The sequence below is a fragment of the Pteropus medius genome, unplaced genomic scaffold, assembly GCF_902729225.1.
Source record: "Pteropus medius unplaced genomic scaffold, Ma_sr-lr_union100, whole genome shotgun sequence".
Classification (NCBI taxonomy): domain Eukaryota; kingdom Metazoa; phylum Chordata; class Mammalia; order Chiroptera; family Pteropodidae; genus Pteropus; species Pteropus medius.
The window spans coordinates 5,985,267-6,011,880 of record NW_024351731.1 but is presented as its reverse complement, the minus strand read 5'-3'; the positions used below and the strand labels follow the sequence as shown (position 1 = coordinate 6,011,880).

General features: G+C 62.5%; 1 protein-coding gene and 1 pseudogene across 7 annotated transcripts in view; both read left to right on the top strand.

The window, feature by feature from the left end:
• SLC45A4 (solute carrier family 45 member 4) overlaps positions 1–26,614 on the top strand; it is a 70,913-nt gene that overhangs the window by 36,988 nt on the left and 7,311 nt on the right. For 6 of the 7 annotated variants that reach the window (XM_039845930.1, XM_039845923.1, XM_039845925.1 and 3 more), the window contains exons 2-3: positions 3,155–3,825; positions 20,817–21,005. In XM_039845930.1, the coding sequence (XP_039701864.1) occupies positions 3,582–3,825; positions 20,817–21,005 (433 nt within the window). In that variant the 5' untranslated portion in view covers positions 3,155–3,581. Of the gene's footprint in view, positions 1–1,035; positions 1,731–3,154; positions 3,826–20,816; positions 21,006–26,614 lie in introns of those variants that run through there. The other variant, XM_039845927.1, reaches the window with a different exon arrangement.
• On the top strand, positions 17,786–17,904 carry LOC120588897 (uncharacterized; annotated as a pseudogene).

The window sequence follows — 26,614 nt, the reverse complement described above, 5'->3', positions numbered from 1 at the left end:
GCTGGCTGGTTGCCATTCATTCATTCATTCATTCATTCGTGCTTTCAGCAACCTTACCAGGCTCCTGCCCAGCAGTCAGGCACAGTGGGGGCTGAGAACAGAAGAGGCCTGGGCAGTGGGCTCGCTCCCGTACCTTCTCACTGGCCCAGGCAGGGCTGCGCCACCCAGCACAGGAGCCGGGAGCCCTACAAGACGGGTGGCCGGTTCTGTGGGGGGGGCTGAGCCTGGGGAGGAGGCATCAGGGATGAGCGCGTCTTGAGGGAAGGCCGAGAGGCCTGGGGAGGGGGAGAGATTGTGGAACATGGAGCACAGCAGCATCCTGCCCTGGAGAGCGAGCCCTTCCCTCTGCCACCCAGTGCCCGGACGGGAACCTCCGAGTCCCCCAGCAGATCACAGCACCGGCCCAGGCGGGGGCCACAGAGGACCGCGCACTGGCCAGGGCCGTAGTGGGACTGTGTGGACGTCTAGAGATGCAGGTTGCTGGGCCACCAGCTAGCTCGGCAGGACTCTGGCAGCAGGCTCGGCTGTGACCAGCTGCTCAGTAGCTGCCCACCCCTGACCGTGTGGAAGACCACAGATGATCGGACACTCCCGGCCCGCGAGAAGTCCACCGAGTGGACCGTCCAGTTTGTCTCCTTCTCACCTGTGTTTTGAAGGCCACTCGTGGAACGCGGAGACACTTGTCAGAACCCCACACATCGAAGCGTAGCTCGGATGTGGTGACTGGCGCTCCATGTCAGGGGCCTGGTTGTTCGCCAGCGTGCGACTCGCTGCCCGAGCGTCCAGCGCTGCGCATTCGTTGGCATTTCCAGGAGAAACACATCCCGCTTAGAGCTCGAGCTGGCCGCTCAGACTGGCAGCAGGTGTGACTGAGGCACAGGGCCTGACCATGGCGGGCGTAGCACTCTGCGGGGCCTTCTCAACCCCTCAGGGGCCCTTCCTCTGCCTTCTCTTTGAGATAAGTCACCAAGAAATGCCGCTCTCTGCGGACCCTTTCCTGGGGGACCCCTGGTCCTGGAGACCCCTCGTTCTTTGGGAGCACGTGGCTCGAGCTCACTTGCGTGTTCTCGTTCTGCTTTGAGCAAGGACAAAGTGGCAGTGAGGTGGCATCTGCAATGTCTACTCTGGTTGACGGATTCAGAATGTGTTAGTCAAGGGTTTCGGCGTTTCTGAGGGTGTTGGTGCCAGGTTGTTCTCTGCTGCGGGGCATCCCGTGCTCTGTGAGGCACTGAACAGCATCCCTGGCCTCACCCCCGAGGTGCAGTGGCACCCACACCCGAGTCATGACAGCCAGAAGCATCTCCAGACGTCACCCCGCATCCCCGGGTGCAGAGTCACCCCAGGGGAGAACCCCAGCTTCCGAGGAGCTAGGACGTGCTCTGCATGGCCCTACTGCCAGAACGACTCTTAGCAGAAACGGCTTTACTTCAGGCTGAGTCTCAGGGCGGATTCAGCCATGGGACAGGGACAGAACCGAAGGAGCCAGTGTTTACGATGTTACGATGAAGTCATTAGGATTTCTTAGAAAACCTAGTTGCGGTCATTCCTGCCAAAAGCTCAGCCGATCACTTCAGGCTTTTAAAAACCTGTCTGGCTTCCCTTTCTTCCCATACAAATGATCCACCTCGTCTGGCGGAAAAAGGCCTTTGCATACATCGGCCGTCTTCTGGCGTCAGGTGGACAAGAAGGAAGACGGTGATGTTTTGTCCTCGGATAGGAATCGCCGAAAGGTAGGGACGGAATGAGAACGGAACGTCGGTAACGGTTGCCACAGGGTGATGGTTTAATACTATGTTGTTTACTTAGTATGTTAGAAATAGTTTCAAAACACTGTTTTAAAAAATGTAGTGGCGGGGGGGGTGTCAGTGTGGCGAGGTACTCTGCAGCAGACGACCCGGGCAGACGTGAGCGATCACGGCTGAGGGCTGCAGCATGAACCGTGGCGGGGTGTGGGGACACAGCAGGTTCATAGCTAGGACCGCTTGGACCTGTGACTCCAGGGCCGTGTCCATCGCAGCAGGACCCGGGGAGGTGCAGGACACTGGGAGCCTCGAGGGCACCGCTGCTCTGGCCTTGCCCGCGACGGCCAAGCTGAGGACCCGCCATCACCTCCAGGGCTCTCTGGGGAGGGGACTGAGTGAAGACCACCCCCATCGCTGGTCCCTTCTGGGAAGAAAGGGAGAAGGAACTAATAGTCACCTCGGGTTAAGTGAATACTAACTAGAAATACTTTTATTTAAACTAGTTGAAGATTTTTGGTAAGGTGTCAGCCCATAGACCTGCCTTCATACAGGGTGCAAGTGTCATGTGACTTCACACTCGCCTCGTTTGATGTGCTTCAGGTCGAATGGGACCCAGTGTCCAGTGGTCCGCGTCCAGAGGGTCCCTGTTTGCCTGGCATGGGGCAGAGCGACCTCGTTTTCTTAAAACCCCTCCAAGGGGACAGTTCCAGTTAGATTCCAGGCGGCTGACGCTTTATCGGGACGTGCTTGTCCAAGTGGAGAAGTCGGGGGAAAGTTGGCATTGGGGGACAGGTTCCCTAGCCCTTGGGCATGCCATGAGCGGGCTGGGAGTCTGAGCCCCCAGACCTGGTGTTGAGTGTGGCATGCGTGCACGTGTTTGTGTTTTTCCACAGACGGCTGTAATGTTCATTTGATTATCAAAAGGTTTTATGACGGAAAAAGGTCAAGGGCATGGCTGCAGACGGCCACCTTGCCCGTTCTGGCGGGCCCCACCCCGCCCCCTCCCCCATTCCATTTCCGCACCCCTTCCCGGGGAACCTCTCTTCCTGCTGTCCGCCTCGACCCGTGTTCCCTGGCATGTCACTCACAGGCCCACACCTGTCCTGCTCGAGGGTCCCTGGGGCTGGAGACTGTCGCTGCCAACAGGGAACTCTGAGCTCTTTCCCTGCCTTCCCGTTTGCTCTGATCGGCCTCCCTCGTCCCCTTCTTTGTCCTCCCTCGGGATTAAATTCCATGTAAGAAAACGTTTCTCCAGAAAGTAGGGTTTGTTTTTCCCACGGATGACCCAGAGCAAGCACCGGAGAACGGAGGTGGTCAGAGGTCCGTGGTGTCCTCAGGCACCAGGGGCTGGTCCCTGGGGATGGCAGCCACGGGCGGCCCCGCTGATGGCTGATTGTTTTCCTCTCTTGCAGATCAGCCAGTCGCTCGATGGGGAGCAACGGTGGACCACCTGTTTGTGTCACCTTCCCACCCCTCCGTAGCAAGAGAAGCAGCTTGTGCACCTCTTCAGTCATAATGATGAACCTGGTATTAACTGAATGGCAATTATGGATTTTTAACTCTAACTCACAGTAAACCAGCAAGCCACATGTTTAAAGTCCAACCAAAAATCATTTTCTTCCGCTGCGGGCCGCGTCCGATGGTGAGAAGTCGCGAGCTCCTCGTCTGTACAAAGAGGGATATAAGTATTACTTGCCAGAGGAACACACCGGAAGCAGAAGGAGAAGGCGTCTTAATTTATCCTTACAGATATATGATAGTATTATTTATATAGTTAGAGTAAACAAATAAATAAGTAAATAAATATATATATCCACACGCATATATATATTTTCGGTGATGAGAATGGCTCCGCAGAATGCCGACTCGGAGTCCATCCAAGTCCAGGAGCTGCCGGTGGCCCCGCCGGAGCCGCCAAAGCCCGGGAGCGCCGAGCCGGAGCCGCGGGACGAGACGGTCAGCGAGGGCTCCATCGACCGCATCCCCGTGCGCCTGTGGGTCATGCACGGGGCCGTGATGTTCGGCAGGGAGTTCTGCTACGCCATGGAGACGGCCTTGGTCACGCCCATCCTGCTGCAGATCGGTGAGTGTGGCCCTGGGCTCTGGGCAGACCCGGCACATGGAGCGTGCCGCACGGGGCCATGGCGTCCTCGGGAGCCCTGGGGATACGCGTCCGGTCATCTTTCCCTTCGGCCTGCTGTGGCCACTTCTGTTTTAAACTGGGGTGGAAGGGGGTGGTCCTCAGATGTTGTGATTAGGGGTTCGGGCGCATGCTGTCGGCATTGATTGGTTCCGAATGGGCGTGCGCCCACCTCCCAGGGGACCTGCCGCCGTGCCCCAGCACTGCCGGACACAGTCACCACCTGTGTCATCTTGGGCAAGCCGGGGAACCTCCCCGCTCCCCTGCACCTGACTCAGGACCCTCCTCTCTAAGGTGAGGTAGTCACAGACCAGCCCGCCCCGGGCAGGAAGAGGCAAGGCCTGGCAGCGGAGAACACACGGAATCATGCTGTTTTCTTTATTGTCACCGTCGTCGTTGACCTGAGTCCAAGTTTATTGTGACCTTAGGTAGCTGAACGACGAGTGTTTCCAGAAGCACTGGAATTCAGTCGCACTCAGGTCAGCCTTACGAGCCTGGCGTGCGGAGGAGCTGCCGTCCCCTGCAGGTCACCACGGGGCCTCGGGCCCTGAGAATCCGTCACGTCAGCATTCGGTTTCCTCACTGTCTAAGGAAGTTTCAAAATCTAGTTGAACAACTTATAAGCGGTGTGAGCGAGGGGCCGAGCTGTTAAGCGGAGTTTCATTCCAGAATTTCACATGTTCCCTGGTGAGGTGTTTGTGTTGCTTTAGGGCTCTTTCGTCCTGCAGCCCTGATCAATTATTCAGCAAGCCCCGCTCAGCGCCCCCTGCAGATCAGTGAGTGAGCGGAAGGATCCGGAAAAGCAGCGCCCCCTCCCGCTGTGAATGGGGCGGCATGCGTCCGTCCCCCCGTCACAGTGGGTGGTAACCAATGTCCAGAAATGCCGCTCGGCCTGCAGTTACTGTGACCGCGCAGCCACTGCGCCCACCCTGCATCCTGTCACCTAGACTTCGGTGAAGGAGCTCGAGCGGCGCTCCCCCGGGACGGCGGTGGCTGTGCGAACACACTGTGCCCGCTGCTTTGCTTTTCACCTTTCCGGGTGTGGAGGAGGCTCCGCGGCCCCAGGGCCAATGCCGAGAGGGTCAGACCTTTCCTGGGGCCTCGGGCACTGTCACGAGGGAGGGCAGCCCCCTCTTCTTCCAGCTCTGTCTCGGTCACCCCTGCCTCTGTTCTCACGTGTGGGGTGCAGGGCCCACCGCGTGCCAGCGCCCTGGGAGGGGGCACTGGTAGGTGACGGGCAAGATGGCTAAAACGCCCGCCCCCAGCACCGCGCCTTGGAACGAGTCTCAGTTCCATGCGACGTGGGCCGTGTCACCGTTTCGAGTCATGTCACTGGAGACTTGCTTAGGCGTCTGATAAGGGGGATGACATATATTGCGGGTTTTCCTATACGATACGCATGTTGTGTGTCAAGCTACGTGTCCAGCTGTTGAAAGTCGTGGGATGTCTGCTGCACACACACTTGGCGTGGCGAATGACCGCAAGCGGAGAGCTGCACGGAGTAGGCGTGGCCGTGGCTGGCTCATCTGAGGGGCGCGAAGGCGACCTTTAGTAACCTCGAGGTCAGCCGCCCGGGTCATGTTTGGGCCAGGAGTGGGGCTCCTGACCACAGGGTGTTTTGTAGGTGGAAGGAACAGCACTTACTAAGAACTGTCCGTGGACGGGCTTAGATGGAGTCCAGGCGAAGGCCCAGCTTAGCTTTCGGGTTGGTCTCCAGTTAACGCTCATAGGGGCAGCAGAGTGGTCATTTTGTCTGACTCGAGCCGAGGTTTTTAAAAAGTCCGCCACATCCAGAGACGCGCTGTCCACTATTGGGTCTTATACGTTCGTAGTTACTGGAGCGGGCACTGAAACGCTACTGTCCTGCCATGCTCTGGGCGGGCAGGTCGATCCGCTCCCACATGGCTCCAGCTGTGCGGCCGCCACCACCATTAAGACCGGGTGTATGCTCATCACCCCAGAAGGCTCCCTAGCGGCCCCTCGCGTCGGTGCACCCCCCCACCCGCAGCCACCACCAACCCGCCCCTGTCACAACTGGGCCCGAGCATTCACCCGCAGGTCTCATTTCTCAGAGAGCTGGGACTGCTGGGTCATGTGCCAAGTGCAGGGTCACCTTCTGAGAAGAGAGTGTTCCCTCCAGCAGTGCATGAGCCCGTTTCTCCAGCTACGTGGCACACTTGCGTTTCCCCGGTGAGCCCCGCAGGCCCTCGGTGCACCGGAGGGCCCACTAAGGGGCTTGCGAAGCATCCTCGCATTCGGTGTCCGAGGGAGGGTTCTGGAACCCATCCCCCGTGGATACTAGGGACGGCTGTCGATGCTGACGTCTTCCCATGGGCTTGTTGGGCATTCGTGTGTCTTCTTGGGTGAAGAGTTTGCTCAGGTTTTTTGCAAGGATTCTTTGTACACTCTTGATAAAAGTCCTTCATCAGATATAGGTTTGCAAGTGTTTTATGCCCAGTCTGTGGTTTCCCTTTTATTTTACTAGTGATATCTCAAATCAGAAGTTTTACATTGAGATGAAATCTGGCACGTCATTCTTCTTTATTTTTGTCGTTTTAACTAAAATTTTTGCCTGACCCAAGGTCATGATTTTCTCCCAATGTTTTCTTCTAGATGTTTATAGCTTAGCGCTCACATTTAGGCTTGTGATCCATTTTTAATTAATTTTCATGTATGAGTTGTAGGTAGGAGTTGAAGGGTTTTGCTTCCCTGTGACGTGTGGAAATTCAGTCGTTCCCGTGCTGTTTGTAGAGACTGCCTTTTCCCGTTGAATCCATGGCACCTCAGTGGACAGTTAACTGACCGCATGCACGTGAGTCTCTTCCTAGACCCTGTGCTACCTGTTCAGCTGTCTGTCCTCAGAAGCACAGCGCCTTAGTTACTGCAGCTTTACGCGGCATCTCGAAATTGGGAAATGAAATTTCGGTTTTCTGACTTCATGTTACTTTTTAAAACTTGTTTTGGCTGTTTTAGGTTCTTCACATTTTCATATGAATTTAGAATTAGCTTATCAGTTTCTACCCAAAAGAGCCTGCTGGGTTTTTATTAGGATCGTATTGAAGCTATAGATGAATTTTGAGAGAATTGACATCTTAGTATTGAGTCCTCCAGTGGCAGTTTAGATGCGGCGAAGCGAAGCCCATCTCTTGGCCAGGCCTGTGTACCCAGCCACTGGCCGCTCACGCCCACCGTCACACGTGCCCGTCCCTCCACACACACACGATGTCCTGGGAGGCCGTAAGGTCATCCGACTGCGGCCCTCCAGGGCAGGCTCAGACTCGCCTGGGGCTGGGCTTCTTGGAGGGGCTCACTTCCTGTTTGCTGGAGGAGTGAGTGTGGTGGGTGACGTGCTAGGGAAGGCACGCTGACAGGCCTTAGACACCTGATATGGCCACGTGCTTGTCACCCCCCGAGCTCTCTTCTCACCTTGAGTGTTGCTTCTGCCCCGGGCCTGGCAGGTCTGCTCGCTTGCAGGAGGCGCAGGTGATGCCTTTAAAAACCAGGGCTTCTAGAGGGCGCGCACCATGCACAGCATCCTCAGCTCCAGCCCCGCAGCCCTAGGCGTGGGTCTCTAACCTGAGTCCGCCCCCTCCCTCCACCTGGCATCTCAGGTCAGCTGCCTTGGTGGACCTGGTGAATACAGGGCTGGTGTCTCGGGACACAGAGAAGGAAGATGCACCCGCCACCTCAAACCCACGCAGCAGGGAGGACAGATGTGGGAAAGATTGTGGCTCAGAGGGGACTGAGTGCGCCCGGCCCCGGGGAGTGATGATCTCCACACCGTGGCAGTGTTTATTGTCCCACGCTTGTCCACCCCCTGCTGCTCCCCGATACCCCATGAGTGCTGGCCGACATGGGGAATTCCGGAGTCCTCCCTGGAGGGGGAGCCCAGGCCACAGGAGCGAAGTGCCACGCAGCCTCGGACCCCAGACGGTGCGGGGTGAGCCGCGAGCTCCTGTCGGGCACCAGCGCCCCCCCGCCTGCTGTGCCCCTCTACCGAGTGCCCACACTTCGCCTTCTCGTGAGGTGGCACCACACCCTCACTCCGGGACCGTCCCCAGTCGTGGGCGTCCCGGCACGGCTCACTAGTGCCAGCGCTCAGGACCTGGGGCTTTAGGGCTGGCGTGGTGACTGGCATTCTGAAGAGCAGTGGCCTTTGTCCATGTGTATTTTCTGTCTGGTTGAAACAATTCTCTTTGTAGTTGAGTGTGTTGCCAGGCTCTGAGCAGCCTCTTCTGAAAGCTGGCCGGATGTGTTGGTGCCCAAGGCCTCCCTCCGTGGACGTGCCAGCTGGGAACTGCCATCGTCCCGCATGCCGGCCGGGGCCCCAGACGGCCGCCGTGTGTGCGCTCACCGTGGTCCACAGTGCATCAAGCAACCACCGCTGGGCTCCAGATCTGGGTGAAATTCAGCTCCCAGGGGAGTCCGTCTGTGCGCTCAGCCCGGGGACAGGGACGGGTGTGGACACTGGAGCGTGGCCCCTAGTCACGGGCTGGGCCCCTCGGGAGGCCACGCGATGCCGTCTCTCCCCGGCGGTCCCACAAGCCAGGGAGGAGTACAGAGACGCGTCGGCAGGTGAGGAAGCCTGACCTGGGCCGGGCGCCTGTTTCCTGGGGCACTCACCACGGTGCCACGGAGCTCAGCGGATGACAAGCCTCGTCGCTTGTGTTCCCGTGAGAAGCCAAGTTCTTCTACCGAACCAGTGTCTGTCCTCTTTCCTAGGGTGGCGCGGTGCCGTGGTCTCGGGCTGGGTCCTCCGTTCGTTTGCCACCCTGTCCTTGGTCTAAACGTCCTTTGCAGGGCAATAACGTGGCCGCGTCCTAACCCGGGAGCCCAGCCCATTCCCGGTGGGGGACGGAAGCCGACTGGGCCAGCCCAGTGCGTCCCTGGGCCTGGGAAATTTAACACTAACGAGTCCAGTCTTTGTTTCCGTCGGGTCGTTAAATCGTCTGCCCCACGAGCTGCATCAGTTAGGAGAATCTGGGCCTTTCCGTCGTCACCCTCCTCGCCACCCCCAGTCGTGCAGGTTGCTGCCTCCCTTTCACAGGGGGCGCGAGTCGGGGGTTTTTAGTTTTGGCTGCAGGCTGTCGCCTGCAGCTCTCCCTAACTGCACGTGACGACACGCAGACTTGGCAGGACTCGTGTCTCTGTGCTCTGGGGACGGCGGGGCCGTCCTGCTCTCGCGCCCTCTCCGAGGCCGGAGGGGAAGGGAGGGTCCGGCGCGCCTGCCTCACTGGTCTCTGGCTCCGGAGCCGAGGTCCCACGGGACCTGCCGGCCTGCGCGTAGCTCTCAGGGTCTCGGGAGGGCGTTAAATCACCACGCCGAGTCCCGAAGAGGTGACAAGTGTTGGTGCCGGTTTAAACGCAAACCCCAGACAGTGCGTGTTCGCGTCTGTCGTGGGGAGTGTGCGCCCCGCCTCCCAGGTCACCGCCCAGGGAAGGGGGTCCCAATTCTACCTGGCCAGGTCGGGGCCAGGATTCAGGCCTTGTGATTCCAGATGACCTCCTCTCTCTCTGAAAGGAGGCTTGAGCTGGAAGCGAGTGTCCTGGCAGGGCATTGCCACACTGCGGGGGTGCGGAGGAAGGCAGGCGGAGGAGGAGGCGATCGGGGTGCGGCCCTCCCCGCTTCCTGGTCCTGCTCGCCCCAAACCTCTGGTCGACTGCAAGGAGGCGAGCAGAGCCATCCACCTCTGCCTGGAAGGCACTGGTCAGCTCTCAGGACAGATGGAGCCCATGGAGCCTGCTTCCGGCGGGTCCAGATCCTCACTGCAAGGGAGGCTGTCATTAAAATTTAAATCCTTTGTCGAATGCATAGCATTTTCACCAAGCTCAGAAATCAGAAACCACAGCAGTGCAGATAGTGAGATGTGCGGCTCGCTCCTGTCCCCGACCACGTGGCTCCACCCCTGAAGGCAGCCAGTGTCTCGTGCCTCCTTCTGGAGAACACGCCCGCGCTAATGACACTCCAGACGTGCGGCCTCGTGCCGTGTCCTGGCCCCGGCAGCGGCTCGTGGAGGCGTGCAGGGCAGATGAGGAGCCCAATCCCAGAGTGTAAAGCCTGTCTTTCTTTTCGGGCCGTCTCGCTCGGGCCCTGGGTCGTGGGCCCTCCTCGGCTCCTCTCTCGGGAGTTTTCCCAGCTGATCTGCTACTTGTCCCCTGTGCTTCAGAACCCGTCATTTCTTCGTCACCTGTTGGGCTGCATTTGTCACTAGATTCCCACACCATTTATTGAACTGTCAGCTTTGGGAGGACTTTTAAAACCATGTATGTTCTTAGGCTCAGGCTCAAATATTCAAATAAGAGAGACCAGAGTGGCACCAAAAAATCAGTGTTTGGGTCTTCGTTAGTGTTAAGTCGGCTCTGATGGTGAGACCCCCAGGCCTACCCCAGAGCGGAAGATGCGGGTGTGACGTGCCGGGCTCCAGTGGCTCTGCTGAGGTCCAGTAGCGCACGCGCCCGCTTCCTGCAGGGGCAGGGGCTTCCCTGGCCCCGTGCCCCAGGGTGCTCTGAGGGCAGGGGGCTGCCTGGAGGCCTCCGCTCACCAGCTTCTGCCACGCGCCTGGCTCAGGAGGAGAGGTGCCGGCCGTTTACCTGTCGGGGGGCGGGGGGTGCGCCAGAGCAGCTGATGAGTCTGGCGTCTCAAAGGTGGGATCAGGTGGGACGCGGGGTCGGCCGTGAGGGAGAGTCGGGGAACAGCCTGCCTCCTGGCCCCTCGCCTGCTGGCGAGGCCGTTCCCATGCCGCCGTCCCTCGGGGAGGGCGCTCTGGGCCCCGGCCACACACACCCATTGTTTTCCACTCGGTTCCGGAAGCAGCGGCGACGGGAAAAGGAGAGTCATCTGCCGCCTGGTCTGCCCGGCGGGCCGCTCCCGATGCCGTGGGCTCGCGCCGCGGAGCTCACGGAAACCCCTCTGCCTCGTTCAGCTCGGGGTCATCTGTGCATAGCCGTCTGCTTTAAACACCAGACGGCCCCGTTTTCAATGTGGCCTGGTGAGAACTGGGCTTCCTGGGATACGACACAGTGGAGCTTGACTCACCTCTTCTTCGAGAGTCCGTCTGCCAGAGCGCGGCAGATGTTTGGCGCCTTAAGCGTGCGTCACCTCCGCCACCACAAGGACACAGAGAGACAGTGGTGGCCGGCAGCCTGGCCTTAGGTCAGCCAGGCATTCCACGCTCGCTCAGCCTTTCGCCCTCCCGGGAGCTCAGGGTTGACGACAGGTTCCGTGGGTGATGTGAGCACAGCCCGGCCATCCTAGGTACCGTCCACCATCTTAGCGCCCCCTTGAAGCCGTCTGCCTTTCCGTGCAGCCGACTCCTGGTTGGATGGTCGAGATCCGCAGGGCGGCGCTCGTGAACACAACTTGTTGGCCGGAGTGGAAATGACAGTGTGCCGGGCCCGAAGTGGCAGCGCATCTCACCCTTCCGTGTCACCAAGGCTCCCGCGGGGCGTCCTCGCCGAGCACACGGGCGTCCGCTCCCTCCTGAGTGCATGCGGTGACCTGTCGTAAGGGTCCCTTAACCTTCCTTTCTGCACGACGCATCTAATGTGGAACTTCGGCAGATGTGCCATCGTGTGGCTCCCCTTGCCTGGGAGGTGGCCGGTCATTTTCTTGTAATAGTGTCCTTCAAGTACACCTGCAACCTTTCTAGGAACGCCCCTCGTGTGTCATGGCGCATTGAGGGGTCCAGTGAAAGCTGCTGGGTTTTGCCTGGAAGGACCGGCGTGGCGCCCCAGAGCCTGGTGCAGACAGCTCTGCGTTGCTGTTCCTGCTTTGCACACGCAGAGCCAGCGGCCGGCCGCCTGCTTTCTTCGTGCAGGAGTTCCTGAGGCGCACCTTCCCGTCTCACTGCGGTCACAGGGCCCCTTTGTCACAGCGAGCCCCCAGTTCCACGTGGGCAGAAGTCCCCCAGCTCCCCACTCACCTTGTGGCCCAGGCAGCTGGGCCCAGAGACGCAGGGCGAGTCAACCCGGGTCCCCCAGGGCTGGTGGCAGGGCCTGCACTGGCTGGGTCTCTGCGTCCGCCAAGCTGTTTGTGGGGTTCACACAGTGCTGGGCGGGGAGGGAGCTGCATCATTTACGAGTGTTCCCCAGAGCTCGGTGGCCGTGGCGGCCTGAAGAAGTGATAGTCCAGGGAGGCCGGAAGCCTCATCCCCGGAAGCCTGGACGGTGGCACGTGGCAGTGGCATGAGCGGTGGCTCTGGAGACCAGAACCCAGGAACGGGCAGCAGATGGCCCAGCTTACAAGTGGCTTTGCAGCCATCACCCAAGGCGAGGTGAGGCGGGCGGCCCTCCCCTGGGACGGCGTGAGGACCCTTGGTGTCACGGAGGGCAGGGCATCCGGTGCCACCTGGTTGGCAGTGTCCCTTCCCTGCACGGAGGGTCCCCTCCCCTGGCTGAGAGCGGTTGGCACGTGTAGGTTTTAGTTCTGCATTCGGCCCTTCCATGTCTTTAGCCGAGCGCCAGAGTGGGCGTGGCCACTGTCCTCTGTAGCGCTCACCTTACGGTTCGCCAGTGGCCGGAAGCCTCAGGCCGCGCGAGCCCGGAGGACTTAGGCACAGGCTCTCGGGGTGGTTTCCCCTCCCGGCGCCTGGCTCCACCTGGGGCTTCTCTTTGCTTGTCCAGGGACAGGGGCCAGTCTCCTCTGCTCCCCACGGTCCCCTGGGTGCTGTGCCTGGTGGGGGCACCCCGCATCTAGCCTTCTGCCTGGTGTCGGAGGGGTGCTCGGGCTGCTCCCAGCTGGGGTGTAGGGGACAGTTGTCCAGTGCTGGGCTCAGTGCCATCCCTACCCCCTGCCCGCCCCATGGAGCTTCACTGAGCGAGGGGACAGGTGTGCCCAGTGCCATCTGCAAGGCGGGGCCGAGGGCTGGGGGTGCCAAGGAGGAGAGGATGAGAAAGGGCCAAAATTGGAGGGGCCTTTAAGACGTCAGCCTGACGAACCATCGAGCGCAAAGGCAGGGGCATGACCCCAGCCAGTCCCAACGGTCAGAGCCTCGAGACACTGGGCGGGGGCGCGAAGAGGACAAAGCAAGATGGCTGGGGAGGGAGGGTGTGTGGTGGTGGGGCAGTGTCATTTTGGGAAGGTGACAGTTCTGTGGGTGGATGGGGGTGACGTGATGGCCGCACGACCGAGTCACTGTCTTAGAGTCTCTGCACTGTACACTTCGTGGTTAAAATGGCCGATTTCACATTATGCACATTTTACCACCTTTTTCAAAATATGAAAATAATTGAATGGGCCCTACAGAACATCCAACCGAAAACTGTGTTTCCTGCTCCCCAGAGACTCTCGAAGCCTAGAGGGTGGCGCGTGGCCCGGGCTGGCGTCCAGCAGGCCCCCTGCCCACGTGCAGCGGGAGAGCTTGCGACCCGCGGTGTCCTTGCCTGCGGGTCCCGAGGTACAAGCCCGCAGGACTGTGTCCAGACCCGAACTTTGACCAGAGTGGCCGAGAAGCTTCTGTGCAGAGCTGCTTTGTTTAGCTTGGGAAGTCTGGATTTCCTTGCACTTCAGATCATTGTGTTTTAGAAACAATGAAATGTCAGCCGTGGTCGCTTTTCCCAAGGAGTCCTGTGCCTGTGCTGTCTCATCAGACTCTGCGCCCTGCCTGTGCGGGGTGGGGCGGGGCGCAGGGCTGTGCTCCAGGTGGGGACGCAGACGCGGGAAGGAGGCTCGGGAGGGACCGTGCAGCTGCTGGAGCCCTGGGCAGGGTGCTGGCCACTGCCCACTGTGTCGCAGGCGGGAGAGGACGGAGGCCGCCCCCCGGGGTGGCCGTTCTCAGGAGGCGCGGGGCTGGGAAGGCGCAGTGTAGGTGGGGGTCAGTGAAGCCGGGGTGAGTCGGCGCATTCCGGGCTGTGGCGTGAAGCGTGTGTGAGGGACACCGTGCCCGGTGCATCACGTGAGCCGTCTGCGCCCTGGTGGGCGGGGGTCAGACCGCAGGGGGCCTCACGCCACTCCATCCTCGTTTTCCTGCCGAGCGGTGACGGCCAAACCGGACCTGCACCAATGTAGACGCGGTGGCCTTCTGGGTTTGACATGCTTGTCTAGGCACAGGCACCCCGTAACGTGACCCCGTGACTTACAGCCGGGCTGCCGGCCTCTCGCCTCTCGTGCGTCTTAACCCTTCCCCCCAGAAGAGAAGGGGGAGGCGTGCGAGCAGAGGGGAGGGCCCAGGCTGCTGGGGTCGCTGTTTCTGGGGGTGAGGCCTGGGGGACGCACCCACCCCTGCCCCTCTGCTCAGGCCCAAGCATGTCACCTTCACTGGGAGGTGGGGTGCCACGCACTGAGGTTCCACAGAGGGTGACATTGCTCCTGTCCTCGGGGAGGAGAGGACACACTGGCATTTGGAGAACGGACACTTGGCTGGTGCCAGGGTCACCAAGCAGGACAGCCGCTTTCGGCTTCTGGAAGAACCATAGCTGCGCCTGGTAGGGGGACCCGGGCCAGGAGTGTGGCCCTCCTGTGTCACCAGGTCTGGGGCGGCGTGGAGGTCACACCGGGTCATCGCAGGCGCGCACTGTGACAGTGTGATGACTCTAGCCTTCCTGACCGTGCTCCACTTGCCGCGTGGCCTTCGGCGCGTCTCTGGCCCTCAGTCCAGGTGCTAGTCACCCCCGCCCTCCACACTCTGCACTTCGACCTTGTCGCCCCCTCCCAGACCGGGATCCCTGGGCCTTTCCCAGCCGAGGCCACGCCTGCCCCATGCCCACGGCTCCTGTGCAGTGGTGTCCCCGGTGCTTCTTCAGCCACCTCTCATCGTTCGCCCCGCCCCCAGCAGGGGCTCCGTACCAGGACGCACCCTTCTCCCACCCTGCCCCCATCTCAGCTGGCCCTGCGAGGCCTCTCCTGGGCGGTCTTCAGCCTGGAGACGGGGCGAGGGCCGCCCGGCAGGGGGGCTGGAAGTAGGTCTGCAGGTGCAGGCGGAGCGCTGGCTCAGACTTCGAGTGAAGATGGGGGTGGCCTCAGGCTGTGCCCTTTGCTGCCACGAGGTCATGGGCCGTGCTGGTCACTTGGAGTATGGCACACGCTGCCCCCAGGAGCTGCTAGTCGGCCATCTAGGCTGGAAGTCTCCTACCTGGTGTGGGCCCCGCACAGCATCGTGGGGGTTGTGCGTGGGGGTCCGTCTCTGACGCTGTCCCTTCCTTCACCCCGCACCTCGGGAAGTGGCCAGCGGGTGAGGACCACTCGGGGCTTCCGCGCTGTGTCTGCAGTGGGGATGTGTAGATGGCAGCAGAGCTCGGGCTCCGGTGGGCCATGGGGCAGGAGGTGACTCCCAGGTTCCTGCCAGAGTGATTGGGTGGATGGTGATGTCTTCGTGGCTGGCTCTTTGCTCCTGGAACTAACTGGGCTGCGTAGCTGTGAGAAGCAGCAGGGACTTGCAGCTGACCTTGACCTGTGGGTTTAGGCAGGGGCAGCTGGACGTGCCATGTGTGTTCTGTTCTTTGGGAAGCTTCTGGAACCTCTCACACAACTACAGTCATGTCGCTATGTTGTCAAGATGTTTATCGCAGTACTGTAAAGACCCGTGGGGTGGGTGGCCGTCCGGTGGTGGGCGCGGGGAGCAGCTGCGCCCCACCGCATGGTGGGCGGTGCCCCAGAGGCTCTACGGATAGGGAAGGCACCCGAGGGGCACAGGTCACTGCCCCGGCTTTCCAGTGTGTCGGTGTCCTGCTCGGCGTCCTGAGCCTCTGGCCTGTGAGGCTCCTCCTTGTTTAAAATAGGACTGGGACCCCCACCACCGAATAGTTGGGGAGCCCCGGTGGGGGGCTGGCAGTGCCGAGCAGTTATTCCCTGGAGACTAAGCCCGGCCTTGGGGCCTGCATCAGGGGCTGGAGAACCTTTATTTCACCTGAAGAAAGGTCATCCGAATGGACCGGCATTTAGTGCTGGAACCTTGGTAGGCTTGGTGCCATTTCTGCACCGTCGCCCGCATCCGGGACAGCGTTCGAAGGTGGCACAGTAAGCCCCAGGAGCCGCTGTGGCTGCCTTCGCTGTCGTCCTCCCACAGGGAGCCCAGGTGAGTGAACTTGACGGTGGGGCGACACCCGTGTCTCGTGGCTTTCTGCCCAGCCCTGACGTTGCCCCTGTCCCCTCCAGGCTGAGGTTCCGGCCCTGTGCCGACTGTCCCTGCTCAGGGGCGGGGGCCTTTCCTTGGGTCCCTCGAGTGGAAGCCGGGGCCGCCTGTCCCTGCCCTGCGCCGCGGGGCCCGTGCGTGTCAGGAGGCCGGGCTCGTTGCTTCTCCACGTCGCGTCCTTCGCGGGCCTTCGCGTTCACTGCCTCAGGTCCATCAGAGGTCACTCCAGGCTCCCGAGCGCTCCCCACGGGGGGCCAGTTCTCATGAGCTCAAGTCACGGGACTTGCCCAGAGTGCCGATGGCGCGGAGGGCTTGTCGCTGGAGAGAGCGTGGGAGTTCCTGTTCCCCCCGGGCACTGACGGACGTGCTCCCGGCCCCAGCCCCGCCCCCAGAAGTGCAGTTTATCAAAAACGACGTCGTGTTGAGTGGAAGCCGCCGCTCGTGACCAGGCACGGCCCCGTCACCCGTGACCTCACACAGGCTCAGACAGGGGGTGACACACTGAGCATTTCCTGTGAACGGGGAGCCTTCCTGGTCCCACCATTGTTGTTCAGCCTTTGCCTGGAAGAAAACAGAAATTATTTACTCCAGGCCATGCCGTGTTTGTTCGGAGCCTGGCTGGGAACGGCCACGTCCTTGGCGTCCCAGCGGCCGCCTGGCCAGGGACGGGGGCTGTTCTCACCGCCGCGGGGGCGTCCGGACGGGCCTTGCTCAGGGCTCGGGGGCGGCTCGGGGAAGCCATGGGAAGCGGGCGGCGTTCTTGCCAACGTGCCTGAACAAAGCCGCCCCCCGCGTCCCTGTGCCGTTCCCAGCTCCGGGCGCCCTGGTGGGGCCAGAGCTGCTGCCCAGCTGGTCCCAGAGCCGCGATCACGCAGGTCAAGTGCACACGACTTCCTGGTGGGCTCGCAGCCGCTCCGAAGCCTCCACTTTGCTTTCAGACGAGCTGGGGGTGACGCGGAAGCTACTGGTCCCGTTCGCTCCTCCCGGGCCTGACCTGTTCTCGGTCTCTGGGCCTCTGCTCCCTGGCCCCCTCTGCAGGGGGCCTTCCCCAGGGGCAGAGGCAGGGGTCAGTGCGGGGCCGGAGGAGGAAGAGCCGGGCTAGGTGGCACTGGGGGGCTTGGCACCGCCGCCCCGTGACACCTTCATCCAGCACGTGTTTGGCGCCCGCCGCAGGCTGGGCACTGTGCCAGACGTGCCACTCTGGGCCAGCAGCCTGCCCTCATGGGGCTTGCGGCCAAGTCTGACACGAGGGCCGGCCGGGTTGGCAGGTGGGCGGCATTGGTGACCCCCGCCCAGGAGGAGGCTGTGTTGGAGAGCCGGGGGGTGGGGGGCAGACTGCAGAAGGCGGTGGAGGAACGGGGGGTGGGCACGGGAGAAGCAGCGATGGCACTGACTGGAGCAGGAGACGCCGGCCTGCCGTGGCAGCCACGTTTGTGAGGCTGGGGCGAGGGCTCCCAGACGGTGCTAGGGGACATTCAGGCCAAGGGTACGTCGGCGGGCTGAGTGTACCGGCCCCGGGCCATGCGGCTGACCCCCAGCGCCATCTGCTCCTCTGTCCCTCGCCGTCAGAGCATCCCAGTGCCGGGGAAGCTGCAGAGCGGGCCGTCCGGGGCCCTGCGGCCCTCCGGTCCGCCCAGGGCCGGCCGCTGACGGAGCTTTTCTGGACAGCAGGGCACGGCTTAGGCGTGGGTCGCTGACCAGCCCCCGGCTCGGCACGTTTCCTGAGGAGTCTCTAAGATTCAGGTTTGGACGTGGTTCCGTAGGGTAGCGGTTAGCACATCCGCTTTACACGCGGAAGGTCCTGGGTTCGCGCCCCAGTGGAGCCACGGTCCCTGGTCTCTGGTCACGCCACCCTGAACGTGCCCGATCCCGTCCGATCGCGGAAGCTAAGCGGGGTCGGGCCTAGCTAGTACTTGGGTGGGAGACCACCTTGGAAGACCGGGTGCTGTAGGCGTAAATTAAAAACAAAAAGATTCGGGTTTAAGTTCCGCAACCAATTTTATTTTAGTTACATGTGCCTGGTTTTGCAAAGAAATGACAGCTTCCCGGTTCGTCTGTGAACCCATACCTGGAAGTCACACCCTCATACTGTCACTGCAGGCCAGAAGTCACCTCTAAGGGGATGCGCCCACATCACATACCCCCCACCCCAACTCCTCAGCCGCCTCTAGCAGACAGCGTAGGGAACAGCTCACCAAAAAGAAGCCATTGTGTGTCGGGGTGTTCCCAGGCTGTGTGGAGGTCAGGGAATGCGCCCTTGACCTTCAGAACCCGGGGCGCTGGGCGGGGTGTGTGCCGAGCATTCTTCCCCGGCAGTCGGCCTCCCTGCTCCCTGTGCCTTGCCACCCTGTAAGAACAGCAGCAGCTCCTTGGGCGAGGTGTGTGGTCCTGGGAACAGAAATGCCACTTCGTCCCATCAGCCTGTCAGGCACCCGTGGGGGGCAGTGCTGGCGAAATGTGAGCTGCGGTGTGGAGGCCCCTTGGGGCCCAGTCCCCGTCACCAGGTGCTCCCTGGGTGCCTGCTGCGCAGGAGCCGTGCCAGACTTCTGCAGTCGGCTTGTGGCACGGCGGCGGGAGTGGGGCTCTGGCAGTGGAGTGGCAGCTTCGAGCCGGCATTCCGGGTGCCACCGCCATCTGCACGAGCCAGGCTCCTGTCTGAGCCATTTCCCACCAGGATGTGGCACAGTTGTTTCATGGGCCCTGGCAGGCGTCTGTGAGGGTGCACGCAGCGTGCCCCTGCTCTCTGGACCCTGTCACAAGGCTGTCACCAGCAGTGGGATGTCGAGAAGCTGGAAAACGGGGTGGCCCGGGGGGAGCTCACGATGTTGGGAGCTGCCCCCTCTGTCGGCTGGCTGCCAGCCTCCCCTCCTGGACTGTGCCTCCGCCCATTGCCATCATGTGTGGGTCCCCGAGCCTTCCTGCAGTGAGCCCTGGGACACTGGCCACGCCCATGGGTTTGCTAGTGCCCACTCTCCCCCAGGACGGGAAGCCACATGAGGCCGGAGACCAGGTCCGGGTCTGGCTGCCACACCCCCAGGGCGAGCACCCCAGGTGGAAGGTGTGGCGTGTGTGCCAATCCCTCTGCACTGGGACCCGCCGCGAGAGCATTGGTCACCAGGAATGGAGGTAACAGGCTGCCAGGCGGGGCGTGCCTGGGGCAGGCGGTGCAGGAGGGGGCGCTGCTCGCTCATGTCCATGAGCCTTTCCGTCCTGCAGAGGGTGGATTTGTTGGGGACCTGGCGTCTTGGAAGGTTTGGTGACATGGGGCAGACTGCAGGCCTAGTGGACAAGGGTGCTGCCAGGATGGGGTGGGCCAGTCAGCCAAGGTCTGGACCAAGGCTGGTCAGAGGGCCCGGCTGGCAGCAGGGGCCAGGGTCGTGGCTCAGGCTGTCCAGCCCGGGGATAGGATGACGGGGGTCGGTGGCGGGGTCTTCTGGCTGGCTCCGCGGGTATGTCTTAACGGTTTGGTTCCGTTCACGTACACGTGGTTCAGAAGGTGCAGAACGCATCAGCCGTGACTGGGAGGCCTGCTGGATGGGCAGGGATTCGCACTCAGGGATTCGGCAAGGGGCGTGCCTGGCGCGGGGAGGCCAGGGCCCGAGGAGAGAAGGCAGGGGTGGCAGGGGTCACCGCGCACGGATACACGTGCTGCAGCTTTGAAGGAATCACCTGCCACCAGGTTGGTACCACGTACTGGTAAAGTTACGACGGTCACAAACCCCAGCAGGAGTGAGTGCACGCTGGGTGAGGACGCGCCCCGTCCCTGCTGGATTCTGACTGCGTGACACATGCTACGTCATTCTGTCAGTCGTGTCTGGGAATCAGGGCTTTGGCAGCGCGTCTCGTTGGACGTGGTCAGCGTTGGCGTGGCCGTCTCCGTCGCCGTCCCGTCTGCCTAACTGGCAATGAGGGATGAGGAGCCGGGCCCGCCGGAGCCGAACCAGAGCTCATCAGCAGACACTCGGGGGCTTCCCGTTTGCTGGGGACTCGAGACAGGAGCGGGGGCGCCCTCCCCGAGCCCTGTGCGGTGCCGGCGGAGCGCCGAGCCCGGGCACCGAGCACGGATGTTTTCCCGGCGCGTCGGCTGTGGCTTTGGAAGGTGCTTCCCTCTGGCTCCGAGCTCGGTTTCCTCCCCCAGCGCGAGTTTATTTTCTTAGTGGTTCAGTGAGATTCCATTTCTCAGCACCTTTGGCGGTGCAGAACGTCAGCCAGATGAGTCCCTCGCGTGCCAAAGTGCCCTTTGTTTTTTAAGTCAGTTTTTCGCTGAGTGTAACCTACGGAGAGGTGTGGGGTCGGAGTCTCCAGCTGGCTGGGTTGTCACCCATGACTCCCACCCAGGTCAGGCACGGAGCAGAGTAGCCCAGAGCCCCCTGGCTCCTGCCGTTGGAGACCCTTTAGCACGTCACACGGATGACCGGGGGTGTGGGCGTCGGCTGCGTCGCGGAAGCTGCGGCTGGTTCCCGCCAGCGGCGGTGCGGTGCTCTAGCAGACGGTGTGCGAGGCTCGTTTCTCGCTCGTTTCTCCGTTTCCCAGCTATGGGTGTGCGGGGCGCACGGCGGGCGCCAGCGTGGCGGTTGGTGGTGCGTAGGCCTCAGAATCAGGCCGCCCTGGGTTCGGGTCCCAGGCTCCCCGGTTTTCACTGTGTGACCCGGGGTGGGCCGCCCAACCTCTCTGAGCTCCAGATCCTCGTCTGTAGATGGCACAAGGGCTTCGGTTGATCCCAAGTTGCCCAGTCTCGCAAGCAGGAACGTTAGCCTGACGCGTCTCTGACCTGCGGGGCAGCGTGCGCCCAGCAGCCCCCGTCCCGGCACCGCTCGGGCAGGCGGCCGGGGTCTGGCGTGTCTGACGGCCGCGTGTCTGTCGCAGGCCTCCCGGAGCAGTACTACAGCCTCACCTGGTTCCTGAGCCCCATCCTCGGCCTCATCTTCACGCCCCTCATCGGCTCCGCCAGTGATCGGTGCACCCTGAGCTGGGGCCGGCGGCGGCCTTTCATCCTCGCCCTCTGCGTGGGCGTGCTCTTCGGCGTGGCCCTTTTCCTGAACGGCTCTGCCATAGGTGAGTGTGCCCCCGCCGCGCTCCGCATCCCGAATCGTGTGGCCGAGGCCTGCCTGAGACAGCCTCGCCACCCAGTGAGACCTGACCGGTGCTAAATCATGCGGAGTGGCCAGCCGCCCCTCGGTCCCGGCGCGGGCAGCCGTGCCCCAGCCCAGACGGCCCCTCAGTGGGCACTTGGCAGCGCGGGAGCCGGCCCCACGTGGGAAAGTCCTGTGAACCTGTTCACAGGGAAGCGCTTCCTGTCGTGACCCGTTTGTTTTCAATGCGTATCTGACACCACGTCCTGTTCCCAGCGTTATTTCAGAAATTATCTTTTCCTTTTTTTTTTCTCCTCAGACTTGGTATTGAAAACGTCCAGACCTAGTTTGATACTTGTTTGTTCGTGTAGTCACAGTTCTTTTTGTTTTGTTTAGTTTTTAATTAAAGCAGCTATGTGGGAAAACAGTGTTTGCCCTGAGGTTCCCATTAAAACTGTTGAAAACAAAAGCTCGTTTTCTGCGGTGACTTGAGAGGCCCGTCTGTGTCGACACACGCGCTTGCCCCCAGTCTGCGTCCACTGATGCCGGGGCATGCAGGAGGACGCCGCAGAAAACCCTTTGGTGTGGCAAGGGCCTGGCCCAGCTTCCCGGAGGCCCCGCCCCGGTGGGGACGGCTGGGGACAGAAAGGTGCTGCCAGCACCGCTCCCCTCCCTGAGATACGCCTCTCGACTGGGGCAGCCCCCCCTAGCCCGGGTCCCCTGATGAGAGGCCCAGGCGCTGCTCTCTGTCCCTCGTGCGTTCAGTGACCGGTGGATGTCCCTGCAGCCCCTGGGCCAGGCGCACGCGCCCCCCTCTCAAGGCCCTGGCTGGGGAGCGGACGTCAGAGCCCACACGCAGTGTGCGCACAGGTGGCACGTGTGGCCAAGCGTGTCACGCTTCCGCCTCCCTCGCTCACACCGGGGTGCCGACCTCTCTCTCTCTCGGGCCCCGGAAGGCCGGTCAGACACTGCTCACTTTGGCCGAAAGGTAAGGACGCCCGAAGACTATTCGAGCAGCCAGTGTGAACAGGGAGGCAAAAACAGCCCCGCGGTCGCAGACGGGAAAGTCTTTGGAAGTGCAGTGTTTTAAAGCGACAGGGCTTCAGCGGAGGTCGCGGGCCGAGCGTGGCTGTCCGGCTTCAAGGGGACTTCAGCACCTGGGCGCGGTCGACTGCCTGGAAGCCGCCTTCAGGTCTGTCCTCGGCGACATAACCGTCCCGGCAGCCCATCGGCATCGTCCTCACGGTGCTGGGGGTGGTGGTCCTGGACTTCAGCGCAGACGCGACCGAGGGGCCCATCCGCGCCTACCTGCTGGACGTGGTGGACAGCGAGGAGCAGGACATGGCCCTGAACATCCACGCCTTCTCCGCCGGTGAGCACCCCTCCTCCCCAGCCCCACCTGGCCAGGGCCCCCGGTCAGCTCCACCGCAGACGCCCACGTGGAGGCGGTGAGCAGGGACCCCCAGCTCAGTGGAGCCGGGATGGGGCTGGCCCGCTGGCCAGGCAGCGTTCGCGTCCCATGGGAATGCCCACGCCCGCAGCCTAGCGGGTGGCGGTTGGTGCTGGGGCACGGGGGCCCGCTGTCTCCCAGCCTGACAGCCGTCTGTCTGCTCCTGGTCCGTTCAGCAGGGGTCAGCGGGGCTGTCGCGTTTTGCTTCTGTCATTTCCTCACTGTCCCTCCCAAACCGTGTCCTGACTGGTGCGACTGTGGGTGGTGCCCTGGCCCCCTTCCAGGTCTGTCCCGGCCTGTCTGCCTGGGGGCCGAGGCGCCGGCACCGCTCACTGGCCACTTGCGTCCCCTCCTGCCCACTCAGGCCTTGGCGGGGCCATCGGCTACGTGCTGGGGGGACTGGACTGGACGCAGACCTTCCTGGGCACCTGGTTCCGGACGCAGAACCAGGTGCTGTTCTTCTTCGCGGCCATCGTGTTCACGGTGTCGGTGGCCCTGCACCTGTGCAGCATCGAGGAGGAGCAGTACAGCCCCCAGCAGGAGCGCGGCGCGGAGGCCGCGGCCCCGGACAGCAGCGCCCCGCTCCCCGACGACGCGCAGTCGGAGCACGCGCTGCCCCTGGACTACCTGGAGGTGGACCTCGTGCGCAGCAAGAGCGACTCAGTGCTGCACGTGCCGGACGCCGCGCTGGACCTGGGCCCCGAGCTGCCGTTCCTGCACGACATCGAGCCCTCCATCTTCCACGACGCCTCGGCCCCCAGCACCCCCCGCAGCACCAGCCAGGACCTCGCCGTGGCCAGGCTGCCCCGCCTGTCCTCGCTGCTCAGGGAAACCGCCAAAGAGGACGCCACGCTGCTCGACAATCACGCGAACGAAGCCAAAGTCCCGAACGGGAGCGGCTCCCCGCCGAGGGACGGCCCCCGCGTGGCCCCGAAGCCCGCGGCCGCGCCCGGCTGTGTGCGGCGGCGCCGGCACGTGTCCCGCCGGCACGCCTCCGGCACCTTCTCCTACTACGGCAAGATCGGCTCCCACCGCTACCGCCACCGCCGCGCCAACGCCGTGGTGCTGATCAAGCCCTCGCGCAGCATGAGCGACCTGTACGAGCTGCAGCAGCGGCAGCGGCAGCGGTGCCGGCGCCGCAACCAGAGCGGGGCCACCAGCTCCAGCGCCGACACCGAGAGCGAGGAGGGCGAGGCCGAGACCACCGTGCGGCTGCTGTGGCTGTCCATGCTGAAGATGCCCCGCGAGCTCACGCGGCTCTGCCTCTGCCACCTGCTCACCTGGTTCTCCGTCATCGCCGAGGCCGTCTTCTACACCGACTTCATGGGCCAGGTCATCTTCGACGGGGACCCCAAGGTGAGCGCCAGGGCCCCCTCTGCCGGCGCGGGGAGGGGTGGCGCTCACAGCCGGTCACGAAGCCTGAGCCAGAGGAGCCCGGGCACAGCTGGGCGGCGCTGCCCGCCACGCCCCGCACGCGACGCGTCCTCATGCCCAGGGCTCTCTCTCCCAGGGCCCCTCCTGGAGCCCCAGGCTGTGGTTAGGGACCGTGTGAGCCCGCGGTGTCCACGGTCAGCACTTAGGAAGGCCGAGGGCTTTCGCCGGGCAGGAGCGTTGTCAGAGGCCAGAACCGAGGCGTAGCTTCGGTGCACCAGGCTCCCCAGGCTTCGTACCTTCCACAGCGATCGGTTATCACGCGCAGCCGGGCTCAGCTGGCGCCGCCTCTGTCCCCGTGGTGTTAGCTGGCTCACGCCTGTGGCTGAGTCACTTTGGGCTGGGCTGGGCTGGCCTCAGCTCGGGTCCCTCCACGCCATCCCTCACATGGGTCTGTGTGAGCTCCTCCGTGTGGACACCAGTCAGGTCGGGCCAGATCCAGGGGAGGAGCAGGCTGGCCGGTGCTCATCACCTCTTTAAATAGCTCGCCTGCAGCTGAGATGTAAAATACCCTCTTTTGCCCAGAGGGTGTGGCACGAGGTCGCTGTGCCCTGAGCCCCAGTCTCGTTTCTGCAACAGGCTCCCTCCAACTCAACCGCCTGGCAGGCCTACAACGCCGGCGTGAAGATGGGCTGCTGGGGCCTGGTCATCTACGCAGCTACTGGTGCGATTTGCTCAGGTAAGCGGTCACCGGGTCTGGAAGTGCGGCCAAGGGCATCCTGCTCCTTTGAACGGGGCCATGTGTCCCTCAGGGACAGAATCACGGAAACTCGTGCGTCATCTCAGGGAGAAGCCACTGGAGCCCGACACTGGCAACCCGGAGCCCCGAGAACCGAGGGCAGGCCGTTCTCCGTGTGCCCGCCCCTGCCGGGGGTCCTGCGGGAGGTGGGTGGGTCTGACCAGGGATGGGCTCAGGTGGTGGCAGGGCTGCAGGAACGGTGCCACTGAGGCCGTGGTGCCTTAGGAGGACAGAGGTAGGTGGTGTGGGCACAGGAACCGGGCGCTTCGGTCCTGCGTGAGGGCCGCGGTGAGCTCGGGGCCTGCCTGTGGACGGGGCAGCTGCAGAAGTCTGTAGTGCACAGAGGCCACTCCCTGGAAGCACAGTTTTTATCCTGGGTGGATGGGGATCGGGGGGATGGACGTCAGTCCTGGGCATGACGTGCCCAACACGCCTGCAGGTGGGGCATAATCAGTCAGGGGCCTCCTACCATTCCCATCCGATCCATGGAGGAGGTGGCCGGCTTTGCGTCCGCCTGACCTAGCCTTGAGAGCGGCCGACATACATGGCACGAAGTAGCTGGAAGCCAGTGTAACGGTCACGTGGCTGTCGGTGCTTTGACGGGGGTCCTCAGGACAGTGATGTGGCGCTTCCCGGTGGGGTGACATGCAAGCTCCTGGGTCAGGAAGGGTGAGCAGGGGTCTGTCTTTCCAGACCCACGGGCACCCGTGAGGGAACAAGCAGCAGCCTGAGTCCCCGAAGCAGGACTGGTGTAGGGCAGAGGAGGCTGCGGAGTGCGGCCGGGCCAGGCTGGCTGGGCGGGACAGGGGGCCGGGGAGCAGCAGGACGGGCCGGCTGATGGGCTCTGGGACCCAGAGGCCAACCTCTTTCTGAGGATCTGCGACCCCTGGACATGGGGCACAGCAAGCTGCGAGCACGTTCGGGGCCAGCGTCCGGCCTCGGGGCCGGGGCTTGGGCGGAGCCACAGGCGTGAAGCGGCCGTCTGCCGGTCAGCGTCCTGTGAGGCCGCGCTCCCTCTGCAGCCCTGTTACAGAAATACTTGGACAACTACGACCTGAGCATCAGGATCATCTATGTGCTGGGGACGCTGGGCTTCTCCGTGGGCACGGCCGTGATGGCCATGTTTGCCAACGTCTACATCGCCATGATCATGATCAGCACCATGGGCATCGTGTCGATGAGCATCTCCTATTGCCCCTACGCTCTGCTCGGGCAGTACCACGACATCAAAGAGGTGCGTCTGTGGCCGCGGGGGCTGGCGGGCAGGGTGCCGGGGCGCCAGGGCGCCGGCTGGCCAGCTGCAGGTACGCACTGTGACGGACCACGGACCGCCTGGCTCCAAAGCCTGACTTGTCCCCCACTCACCTAGACCACGCTGCATCTCACACGAGGATGCGCTCAGGGCACAGGGGCCTCCTGGGCCTTTCTTCCAGAGCGGCCCTCTGCCCGGGCCCGTCTGGCACAGGCTCCCCGGCTGCAGGAGTCCCTTCCTTCGGCCACCTGCCTGCAGGTTCCAGGTGCACCCTGGCTTGCTGTTGGTAGAGCAGGAGGCTGCCTGCCCCCATGGTCCCCTCTCAGGCCGCTGGGAAGGGCAAGCTCTGTCCTATCGGACAGTGCAAGCCACCGAGGTAGGTCTACACTCCAGCAACCACAGCAAAAGGTGAAGACAGGTAAAATCAATTGTAATAGCGTACTTGATCCAGGGCATCCAAAACATCATTTCAACATGTACTCAACATAAAACATTGCGATATTTTGCATTCTCACCCGGTCCTCAAAATCTGGTGTTTGCTGTGCACATACAGCACTTTGGGTCAGATGAGCCACTTGTCAGTGCTCAGTAGCCACAGTGCGGGTGTTGACGACGGTTTTCAGACTTAACGCTCAGACCCTTCCCAGGCAAAGAGAAAACCGCGGTCAGGTGCCTCTCTGTCCTCGGGCAGTAGCTTTACGTAAGACCTGACACTCGGCA